General features: G+C 35.8%; 1 protein-coding gene across 4 annotated transcripts in view; it reads left to right on the top strand.

Moving 5' to 3' along the window:
* STS (steroid sulfatase (microsomal), isozyme S) overlaps window positions 1-12753 on the top strand; it is a 117443-nt gene that overhangs the window by 80964 nt on the left and 23726 nt on the right. For all 4 annotated transcript variants that reach the window (XM_014960267.1, XM_014960268.1, XM_014960266.1 and 1 more), the window contains 2 exons: window positions 4567-4726; window positions 7335-7456. In XM_014960267.1, coding sequence (XP_014815753.1) covers window positions 4567-4726; window positions 7335-7456 — 282 coding nt within the window. The remainder of the gene's footprint in view (window positions 1-4566; window positions 4727-7334; window positions 7457-12753) is intronic.

A 12753-nucleotide genomic window follows, 5' to 3' on the forward strand; every position in this document is an offset into this window, starting at 1 on the left:
GTAGCCAGCAGGTCAAGGGAAGTCATTCTCCCCCTCTACTCTGCACTGGTGAGGCCCCAACTGGAGTACTGTGTCCAGTTCTGGGCTCCCCAGTTCAAGAGGGACAGGGAACTACTAGAAAGAGTCCAGCGAAGGGCAACAAAGATGATTCAAGGATTGGAGCATCTCCCTTATGAGGAGAGACTGAGAGAGCTGGGACTCTTTAGTCTGGAGAAGAGAAGGCTGAGGGGAGACCTTATCAACGTCTACAAGTATCTCAAGGGAGGGTTGAAGGAGGAGGGAGCCAGACTCTTTTCAGTGGTTCCCAGTGAGAGGACGAGGGGCAACGGGCACAAGTTGGAACATAAGAGGTTCCACTCAAATATGAGGAGAAACTTCTTCACGGTGAGGGTGACGGAACCCTGGAACAGGCTGCCCAGGGAGGTTGTGGAGTCCCCTTCTTTGGAGATTTTCAAGACCCGCCTGGATGCAGTCCTGAGTAACATGCTCTAGCTCTAGGCAATCCTGCTTTAGCAGGGGAGTTGGACTAGATGATCTCTATGGTCCCTTCCAACTCTAGAAATTCAGTGAAATTCAGTGAAATTCAGTGAAATATGGGATTTTCTACTTAGTGTCCTTGCATCCCTTAATACTATTGCTGTCAGCTTCTTTGGATATGTAGCTAAATATATATTTTGCCTTTATCTTGGACCTGCACATTAGAAACATTGTCTTTCTTTGTATTTATGAAGCATTTAGCACAATGCATACAGGCACTTGGCTACTGTCACGCTGCTAGAGTGGGTCATGAGTTCTGCTGCTAATGGAAATGGAGTCAAATGCTGCTAATGGCAAACCATTTAAACAACATTCATTTTAAGTGCTCTGTGTCTTAGAAATAGGTATATACATAGTTACTTTGTTAATATCCATGAAAAATAATAATGAATGTTTCTTAAGGATTTAGACCATGATTTTTTAAATCTACTACAGATCCGTGAGAGCTAAACAAGTACTGGAGGAATCAATTAACCAATATTTTATTGAAATGTATTATTTTTATACAATTTCATATACTGCAATGATAAGTTCATTCAGCATTTTTCTTGAAGCTATTACTTTCTTATCTGTAAGCTACAGAGAAATAAAGCTGGCCATTAATTTGGACTCAGGAACTATGCTATTGCATAGTTAGTGATATTAGTTGCAGTTTCACTTTTAACTTTAATAAGAGCAGGAATTGATTGTTTTTTCAAAAGTACTGTATTTTTATATTCTCTCTGAAGTGATCTGGGCTTTTAAATAATCAACCCATCTTGCAATTTTGACTGAAACAGCAAATATCCTGAGAGACCATTTTACTTGATTGGAAGAAAGATCAGATGAAAAGATGTCCAAATGAGCTGTGTCTATTACATTCACCTGTACCAGAACAGCTCAGGTTTAAAATTAACAAAAGGAGTACATGAAAGAGATTGAAAATCAGTAAAGAGTAAGCTTTCCATTGAAAATAAATTGTCGTTTGATCATTTTATAAGGTAAGTAATCGTAACCAGTTTGGTTGTTGATATCTGTAGCATGAAGTCCTCTACAGATGAGTACAATAATAAATTTCTTTGTAGTTGTCTATCATTCAACAGAATAAATTGGGTTTAGAGGCTTTGTTTTTAGAAGAATATAAGAAGGATCAAAAGGGTAGTATGGTTATAATCCAAGTGATCTAATAAAGCTATTTTAAATAATTTTCATCACTCACCTTTCAAAATATTAATAGTGATAGACCACAGAGTTCCTCTTTATATATCATCCTTTGTAAAAGCTCTATTCCCAGAGTTAGGTAATAGCAGTCAATTTAAATCAGAGGGATAAAAACCCAGAGATATTCTTTTAGCTAAGATTTGAAATGAGGTTTAAATGGAAATTTGACATCATGTTGTGGATGACTGCAGAGAGTTATGTCTATACTTTGCCTGCTCTTGCAGATTTTTCAGGAAAGGTGAATGGAGTCTATTGTTCAATATAACACTGAAGGGTGCAACTACTGAGAAAGCATAGATAGCTAAGTATGAAAATGCAGCCTGGGGTGTTTTATGCTGTTTTAAGAACATTTTTAGAAGAATTTAGCAGAACAAAAATTATATATAGCTAGGCTGCCTAGAGTTTGCCAGGCATACACACTACTAGGGTGCTGCCTTTTCTCTGTTTGAGTGTTGTCAAGTCCAAGCAAAATACAAAACTAATGACTCCTGAAATATCAAGAGATTTTATTTGTAAATAATGACCTTTTGTGGATTTTTTATTTTCCTTCTAATTCTATTTTGGAGGTTTGCTTCATGTTTCAAGAATTGGTAGCGAAACGATTTATTTTTTAAGGAAAAAAGAATGCAGGTAGCTTGAACAACACTTAACAGCCAGAGTTTTAAAGACAATGTATTTCAAGGGATTTATAATCACATAATGGCTTTAAGTAACTCTAGTGATGTCACTAAACAGTGTTCTAATAAAGATGAACACCAAGTAGGCATAGATAATAGAAGACAGTCTTCCACAATGACCTGTCATTCCTGCCCTGGTTCCCTGCTATTCCTAACCTCCAGAGATATCAAAATATTATGCTCCAATTAGTCTTTTGAAAGGAAAACAGCAGTCACTTCTTCATAGACATAAGTGAGGAGATAGCCCTGCTGTGAAGTCCATTTTGCTTTTTGTACCTCACAGCAGGGACGCAGAGTTTTCTGAGTGCTCCCTTTGTGCTTGGGTAATGTGCAAGTTTTCTGTCCTTTTCTGCAGTGATTCAAGAAAATTAAAGTGAACCTAGAAGCTGTGAAAGTGATCTGATATCTAGGTTGTAAGAATTGCAACATGTCTGGGAATGGGATTCACCACTTACCTTGAAATTGCTCTGTCTTCAGATTACACAGGAGGCAACAGTAAAACGAGAATTTATTTAAACAATCCAATCTAGCTAGCACAGTTACTAGGTTCAGACAGGTCTACAGAAACAAAAGGAACCTCACACTTAAAGCTATGATATAGATCAGCTCTTAGAATTTTCTGTCTGTCCATACTGTCCAGCAACAAGCTGCTGTGATGTGTACACAGCACTAGGATCTGGTGCATGAACTAAATCATCTCCCTGGTATAACTGTTCACTGAAAAATATCTTAATTTAAGGATATCCATAATTTTATGTCCTTATACTTGTGTTTTTATTCAGATTTAACTACTCCCGCTCAACAGGAATTTCTGTGAACCCTAGTTCAGTCAGGGTATTTGTCTTGACACTTTCCTGCTAGGTAACACATAATGTCTACCAAACTTTTAAATTCCTAATGACTGTTGTACATGGATAGAGTCATCTTTTCTACAGAAGATGCGCATAGTCTATTGAGATCTACACTGACTCAACCATATTAACAACTGATCAGCATACTGTTTGGTGAACACCTTCTGCTAGGTGACAGGTGTTTTAAATCTCACCAAATAATACCTTTATAAACTTAAATCTACGTTTTGTTTAGATTTTTGTTTTGAAAATCTTATTTTTTTAAAAAGAATGTAAAGAAAAATAATCCACACATCTCATTCCTGAGTTTTAGAATAGGTAGCTACGTGCTTTATCATGAGAATGGTATTGCATTTGCTGCTGTGACAAGAGTAAATTTTTAAGACTGCTTTAAAAGACAGATAATCTTTTTGAGGTCTGAACTTGTTACTGTTTTCCAAAAAATACTTAAGCAAATATTGTTGCTTGACGCAATGGATATTAGAGAGTCTAAGTTTTCTGATGTCAGATTAGATAATTATGTGTCCTGGACTATTCAATATTATGAATTCTGATCAAGCTCATGAAAATAGTAGGCAAAAATCTGATATAATCTGATATAACAAATAATTGTGAGCTAGGGTTTTTTTCAGCCACAAGACCATGTATTTATGAAGAAGAAATGGCTGCACGGTTGTGTTGAATGCAATCAGTTGATAGTACATTTGGTGCAACTGCGTTGGTTTAGAAGTCAGGAAGATGTTCACAGCATCCTGAGATCTACCGTCACTGCAGTGAATTTCTTCCTAATGCATTGAATTGGAGAATTCACTATCGTACTTAAATTAGTACTTTCTTCTATTTAAAATCATTAAGCACCATTTTAGATAAAATATCATATATCTTCTCCGGGTTTATACCTCAGACATCTAAGCATACCTTAATTTATTTTTGATACCTGTTTTTTTTTGGTATATCTTCACATGGCTATGTAGCACACTATCTAGACCAAATTCTATATGAAGATTCCTGAAAGGTGTGTTTTTATCTCCTACAGTTGTTATTTAAATTTATTTGTAAACTAAATAAATTTTGTAAGCTCTGTCTAATACATTTTAGTAGGCTTACTGTGAAAAAGGTAATGATTGTAGCTGGAAAATCTAAACCTAGCAAATTAAAAATAAGATAAATTTGATGATACTCTAGCTAGATAGAATGTTTAAAATCTTTAAATGGAATCTTGCGGGGGGAGGGCAGGGGGTGGGGCAGTATTTTTCTAAGAAGGAATTTATTTCTTTGCAAATGAAACTTTCATTATTCAGGGGGAAAATCAACAAACTGGGAAGGAGGCATTCGTGTGCCAGGGCTGCTCCGTTGGCCTGGAGTGATACAGGCTGGTGCCCATATGGATGAACCAACAAGTAACATGGATATATTTCCTACCATAGTCAAACTTGCTGAGGCAGAGTTACCCTCTGACAGGTATGTTCAGTAGTTATCTCTGTTTTAGAGAAGGTCTCATGAGTGTTTTATACATTCTGGTGACGTCTATTAAGATAGAGGTGAGAAGGGAAAGAAAAACCTAGATTTTAAAAGCACTTTTTTGTCATTACTTACAGTAGTATGTTGTGTCTTTTCATATGGACATACTGATATATTTTACAGAAATGTTGTATGTAAATACAGCTTAACTTGCAGAACAAGCAACAAGAAAATAAGAGAATGCCACCAAGAGCAACATCCTATCAAATCAGGCCTAGAATTATTTACTAAAATAAAAAAAAAGAATGTATCAAAAAGGCTCTGTACTGCATGAGTGAATGTAGTAGAAAAAAAGAACTGCTAGTGTAAATTGTTATAAACTTTATGAGCTCAACCTTGGCCTGCCTAAGATAACAAAACACTTCAAAATGCCAGCTAGGCTTTTCTCACAGATTTTTTTGTTCTCTACCAAGTGGGTGAAAATAATGTCTTACAGAGTTTTGCAGCCTGATAAGAAAATCCACTGGCTTTTGAAAATTCATAAGATGCTTTACTGACACTCCTACAGCCCTGTGCTTTGTCTTGTTCAGGAGATGCCCAGTCTCAGCAGCAAGGTGCCTCCACCTACACTCTGTTGCCATCCAATAAGTGGAGAAACCTGGTGATATGCGTATGCTTTGAACATGTCTATCATGCCCAAACAGTTTTTGAGCACAAAGCATCCAGAATCTGCATGGGGAAAACCAGTGGTGAACAGACACTCTGCTAATGATGATTCATGGAGTTCTTGAAAGAAATGGCAGGGTAGAACATGTGCAAGATACAAAAAATTAGTCAAGCTGGTCCCAGGAGATCTCCTACAAGCAGTAACTCTGTTGAACCTAAACATTTCAGATTGTTCTTAATGTGGGCAGATCTTGAGCACTTCATTTTCATATTGCTTGAGTGACGACTAAGCACCAATGTTTTATTTTGATCTCTCTGATAGAAATCCCAATATAATTGTGTAACTTTCACTTGCAAGTTGCTCCACTCTGATTCTTCTGTGGAGGTTAGATACCATAGTTACGACTTGATGATAGGTCATGGACTAGCTTGAAGCACTTTTGATCCAACTGCTGAATTCCTTTCGCTCCACTGAATTCTTCCTAAGAAATAAGAGAAATTGCTACAATTAGGATTCAATCACCGGGAGGCAGCAGGTTAAAAAGGAAAGGAGAAGGTACTTCCTTAAAGAAGAACAATAAGTCATCAGAAAGAAGTCTCATGTATCCCCCTGAAATCAGCAGTTGTGGGAATGCACAAGTCCTGGAGATATATTACTGGAGACATCCTTATCCTCATCCACAGACCATAAAACAGAAACTGTACAATAGACGCATATTTGTCCTGCTCTCAGCTTGATAGTTAGCAGGACAGTGCAGGGGTGAGAGAAGAGTGCATTATTCAGGCAGAAAACACAACAAACTGAAAGTGGGAAAAACTCTAAATCAATGGACCGCCACAGACAGGGATGCACCCAGAAAGCAGAGTTATCACACAGCATAGTTTTAGGAATTCCAGGATGGTTTCCTGCTCATCCTTTAAGAAGAGTCCTACGCAGAATGGTGCTGTTGCATACAATTGTTGCCAAGAATTTCACAGTCATACATAGCTCATGGCTTAAAAAAGTGAAGTTAGTATCTGTCTTGTAGTAGTTACACTCATGTGAAAAGGGGTTTACATGGTAATGAAAATTAACATAGGCATTTTTAAACTTTTAAGAAGTTTCAAAAAAAGTTTTTAGGAGATGTTGCTCAAAATGCTACGAAACTAATTGCCTACTGATCTGTGTATCAGCAAAAAGTAATTTCATATGAAAATTCTTGTAAAATTTTTTGGATTTCACACCGGGCGAAAAACGCAGATTGTGATTTCTCCCCTGCCAACTGATTCCAGAAATTCAAAGGCTTAATTTATGGAAACATTTAAATGCCTTGCTTATTTGGATGTAATTTGACTGACTTTTCAAAGCATGATCAGAATTGTACAGCAGTATTTGGAGAATTTATATATGTATAAATTTCTCTCTGTCCGTGTGTAGTTGATAAACACATATTTAAACACAGTTCATTTTCAACTTTGAAATTACTACTTTGGTTTTACATTCTGGCACACATAATTTGGTGGACAGAGTTCTTATCATTAATTCCAGTGATGGAACACATATATTTCATATAACACAGCATATATTTCTCTTGTTTTAGGGTAACTTTGGTCAGACTGCTCCCAAATGGCTTGATCAGATATACCTGGAAGACTGTGTTGGAGCAATTTGTTCACATATGTCTAGTCCCTTTCTCAGGAAAAAAAAAAAAAAAAAAAGGAAAAAAGAAAAAGGATGGGTTTAGGAAAAAAACATTCCTAATGGCAAAATGCAACATTAATGTTTCCTTAAATAATTTAAAAAGCAAAGGGGAAGAGCACCTGAAGGTTTTTCTCTGAATTGACCAACTGGAGGTGGCCATTCAGATTTTTATCTTTTAAGTGGAAACATAGAGTTATAGTATCTTCTCAATAAAGTGAGGTTTGGGTTATTGTTCTGATTTTGAAATGCTTTCTTACTCAGAATTATTGATGGACATGATCTGATGCCCTTACTTCAAGGAAAAATTACCCGATCCAAGCATGAATTTCTCTTCCATTACTGTAACGCATATTTAAATGCGGTGCGCTGGCATCCAGGAAACAGTAAGTAGACTTGCCTGTTCACATTTTAAATATTTCATATAATTTTTATTGCAGCTTGAACAGAATCAGGAAAAGCCTTGGGCTATACTAACAACTAAATTGTTTAAAATACGTAACCTTTTTCCTTTTTCACTTTTCTTTTTGTTAGAATGCACCTATTCACCATTTTTCTGTTTGACATTAGTTTGTTGCTATGCATTAATATTACATATTGATACAATACTGAAATCTATGATATCTGAAACTGCTTTTTTTTCATACTTGCCTGAGAGTGAGTTCTGTGGTTCAGAATGAAATAGTCAAGGTTAAGTTTTACATCTTCCTATAAACATACAGGTAATAGGACGACTTGCTGTATAACAGCACAAGTATGATGTCAGCCTGACTACTTTTATTATTGGGATAGCAAAGTATAGGAGAATTACCAAGTCAAATTCATAATTATCCAATAAAGGAATACAGCATTATAGGTCCTTTTTCATGTTTTCTATGAACAACATAATTCCACTTTGTAGGCCAAGGAAAAAAGCATTTCCCACTGATTTCCTTCTTTTTAATTAACAGCTCGCTGTTTCTAGTAGCAACTTCCACATTAACCATTCCGTTTCCCTTTCTAAAAAAACCTCTGTGCTGAATGTAGTCAAACACACATTTGTCTAGTCTCAGTTGACGCTGAGGAGGAGACTTTACAGCCACCTTGCAGTACTTAAAGGGAGCCTACAGAAAAGGTGGAGAGGTACTCTTTGTCAAGGAGTATAGCAGTAGGACAAGGGGTAACAGTTTTAAACTGAAAGAGGTGAGATTTAGATCAGATATCAGGAAGAAATTCTTTTCTGTGAGGGTGTTGAGACAATGGAACAGGTTTCCCAGGGAAGCTGTGGATACCCCGTTCCTGGAAGTGTTCAAGGCCAGGTTGAATAGGGTTTTGAGCAACCAGGTCTCATTGGGTTCCAACCCAAACCATTCTATGATTCTATCATAGACAGAAATTTCTCTCTACTCTATTTTGGTACTCCTGGCAGTTCTCAACAACTTCTTTTTCTTACTTGTCCAGTTTCAGATCTTCAAAAATGCCTTTTCGACATAGACAATGCAATCATATTTGTAAAGTTATTTGTTGCAGTCAGATAAAGCTTTGCCCCTGTTTATCTCTCTCCCATGTGTTATTTTTGTTTAGAGATAAATACACTTGCATTACAGTTGTACGCACCTGGTGGTATCTGCATTGCTGTGGGTACTCGTGGAAAAATGAGTATGGCTGGGTTTTCTTTCAATATCTCAGCATCTCTATATGAAGCAACTGATAAGTTCAAACTGCATTATAGTGCTAGTTAGAGTATTATTGTCTTCTAGCCTCTCACTACAGCTTGTTTTTTACAGCTATATAAGAGTCCATCCACAGTCACTATTTCAGCTACTATTAAGTGACATTTTAATATATGAAAATGAACACAAAGTAGAAATGTAATGCAATGCTTTTTTTGTTGTTGTTGTTTTTCCTGGAGAGACAATTATTTCAAATACTTAATTCAAAACGTTGCAGAGCTTTTGAATAGCAGCAAAGAACTAAATTAGAAGTATCCTATAGCAATAGTTCATTACCTTTACTTAGGAAAACCTCCAAGAAAGTGAATGAGGCCATGTTCATTAAAGACAGACTAGAAAGCTGGAAAATTTTACAACATTCACTTAACCTGAGCATGCTTCTATTATCAGTTACAAGGCTGTAAGTCTTCAGGGGTTGGATATAGACTGATCATCATTCCTAACTCTACATGGATTCCGTGTCTAACATGCTTTATGGCCTAAGTACCACATTCTTCCATAAACAAACACATTTTCCAGTATCCAGAAAATACTGTAGGATCTCTAGTCTATTAGTCACACCTTGCCAATGACTGTAGTCAGGTGCATAGCACTTAATTCACAGAGGACCTCCAGCAGCATATGCTTAACGTTCTTACGGATAGTCTTGAAGAGGTGATACTCCTTATCCTAGAAAAATCAAGACATTCTTGAAAAAAAAAGTGTCATCAAGGAACAGTTGTCTCTTTCTGTGTACTGTAAATGATCTTTTAGACCAGGAAAGGCTTATGTTGTTCTTGATCTGTGTTCCCCATATAGTTAACTAGGTTGACTAGAAGTACTTTGGAATTGTGTAAAAACATACCACCTGAAGATTATGCCTGTACATACAGGCCAAATTCTGCCCAGCTCTGCCTCCCAGTTTAGTTGAGGTTTAGCAGAAGAAATCATGATAGTGTGAAATTAATAACCCCAGCCATATTCAGCATCTTCTGCACTGCTCTGGTGATGGGCCCTTATTAGAAGTGCCCAATTGTTGTAGTCTGAGACTACATTATAGATTGCTGATGCCTTCATTAAATTTGCAGTTTCTGTTCATTTTAAAGATGCACTTTTTGAAGAAAAAACAGTTAGAAATTCATAGAAGACAAAGCTTAAACTGATAAGGAAAATCTTATTTATTTCCTTATTTCTTAACAAAAATACAATCCATTCTAAATAAAAACTAAAGGTGCATGTATTGCATATATGCGCTTATTAATGCATATATTCTATATTTCTTACTCTATTTATTTTCTGGGAAGTCTTAGTTTGTATGTCAGCTTCAGCTTGCATATTCCACTTTTTTTCCTAAATACTCAAAGTGTAGGATTAACTTTGATCATAAGGAAAAATGCATATATCAGGAAAGAAGAAGGAAGCAGAAGTTCAGTTTAGTCATTTGGTAAATTGTTGCTTTCATTGCTCCACAGTTCCCTTTCTAACTATCTTTGCCATTGTTTGATTTCCACTGTGCTTCAGTCTGGGAAAAAAAAAATTGGTTTAATTTTTCACTCTTAGGCTACATATATGAAACAGGTAAATTACATGTATGAGAAATTTATAGTTCTTACATACCTTTCCCTTGCTTGCAAGTTTCTGAAGTCTGACTTAGAGCTGTGTTTCTCACATCATCTAGGGAAGGTCGGTAACTTCAGAGTAAACAATTATCATTTTACATTTATATATTTAGAGGCTAAGTATTCCTCATAACCAAATCAATACACACCTTCATTAAGACATATTGGTTAGGCCAGTTACTGCATTCACAATATAGTTTCCCCTTCATCAGCCCTTTGAAGAAGCATTTAGATGATGTGTGCTATGTAATGGTCTTCTCAACCAATACTTCAAAATTTAAGCCTTACGCTTTCTAGAGGAGCATCAGAAAAAGAATCTCTCTTTCCTCCACAATCCTTTTCTTTCTCAGCCACAGAAAATAAGTTAACACCATTTTCTTCTTCATTTCTGTTTGATTCACTTACATTTTGCCTGGTACTAAAAAATAATGCACTTTAATCTTCACATTCTGAATTAAAAAAGGAATGTAATATCAGACAATTTTCTGTGCTCATGAATCATGTCTTGCTCTCACAGACTCATGCATGCTGACACTTGTTATCAGTGCCTTGGAAACAGCCATGAGGTAGTCCTTGGAGGATGATTTCCTGTTGTTTTGAAACCTTAGAAATATGTGTAATTTAATTGATCTGTTAAAAATATGGAGAAGAAGACATGCTAAAACAGAGTCAGCAAAGTACTGTGATTTCCCATTATCAAGGATTATTCTATAAAGCTGCCTGGTGCACCATATAAATACCAATATATGAAAGCATCACCTTTGGACAAAAAAAATCCCAAAACTTTTCTTTCTGCCTAGTGAGGTATAATTGTTTAGGGTTTTTTAATCATTAAACATTTACATTTAATATAAAGCAGATATAGGATTTGACTTTACTTTCTTGAACTGAGCCACCCAAAGTTTTATGCAGCTTTCTGTTAGTTGTGTATGTCAGATTATGCTTTGGCCTAATTTAATCCTGATCACATGTTCTAATAGTGCAACTAGACCAGTACTTGAGTATTTGCTGAAGTTATAATTTAGCATAAGTGAATACTACAAAACTATCAAGGGCTCTGTCTCCAGAACATTACTGGCATATGAATCAGTACTATTAAAAATGCATTGCTATGACAACTTCATTATAAGGAGAGAATTCATCAGATACAGAGCAAATCTACAGTTGAATGGAACTACTGCATCTTTCAGGCTCCTCTGATTGTGCACAAAATTTTCATGTCATAAGGAGGATATATATTGTAATCCTGTGTAATAAACATTGAAAAATGTAATGCAATACAGTCTGTACTATAAAGTAATAATAATCTTCACAGTATTTTGGTACTACTAATAAAAGTATACTAATGTTCCTGATAAATGCCAGAGTGAATTTACTAGCAGCACGTCACCTTTTCTATTTCAAAATGGATTTCATTATTCAGTGGAAAATGTCATTCAGTAAACAAAAGTAAAGAGACTTGCTATGGCAAGTTAAATATAAGCACAGTAGACAATAGAATCAAAGTAGCATATCATGCAAATATAATGACTTTTAAAGACAGTAGAAGTTCACTGAAAAATTTTACATAGAAATTTTCCACTTTACCTCACTTAGCAAATAGGATATGTTTCTGTTAGTGTATTCTGAGTTTCTTGTATGTTGTGATCTGCTGCAATTCCTGAAAATAGTTCAATCAAATTCACCAACAAGGGATTTTTTTTCCTATATTGTTGTATAATTCATAGCTATTGAGATTCCTGACTGTTGCAATGTCCTCCAGCATACAATTTTATACAGTATTTCATGAGAGATATTTTGTTCTTTGACTAGGGATGAGGGGATCTTGCTAGTCATGCATTTAGATTTTCTGCAGTATCGGATGTTACAGGTTAAAAACAAAGAAAAAGAGAATGAGAGTGGAATATTTTCTGGTTTGTAGCTTTCAGATTGTGTATGCAGGACAAATTTATAGAATAGGGTTTTTCTTTGAGAGGTTCCTCCAGATTCTGTCTGACTAAAGACATTAGAGTCATAATAAAGCAGGAAAAATCAGCTCATAAGGGCCATTTTGTGACAACTTCCAGTTTGGACAGATATAGCCTTTCTAGTGAAATGGAATTAAAACGCCATTTTGTAACAACTTCCAGTTTGGACAGGTATAGCCTTTCTAGTGAAATGGAATTAAAACATGACATATTTCTGAATAAATGAAAGTACAAAGAGGAATACCTTGCACTTTTCCTTGCCTCTCAAAAGGACTATGATATGTATTCCTTATGGGGTCTTAAGGATTACCTTATTAGTTAAGAGGACTTGCATTATTTACAGTGTGTTTCTTTTTTGTTATATCAGATTGAGTTTTAATAGTTTAAAACTGTAAACTGGATGCAT

This window comes from Calidris pugnax, unplaced genomic scaffold (assembly GCF_001431845.1).
Source record: "Calidris pugnax isolate Ruff unplaced genomic scaffold, ASM143184v1 scaffold188, whole genome shotgun sequence".
NCBI classification, from domain to species: Eukaryota; Metazoa; Chordata; class Aves; order Charadriiformes; family Scolopacidae; genus Calidris; species Calidris pugnax.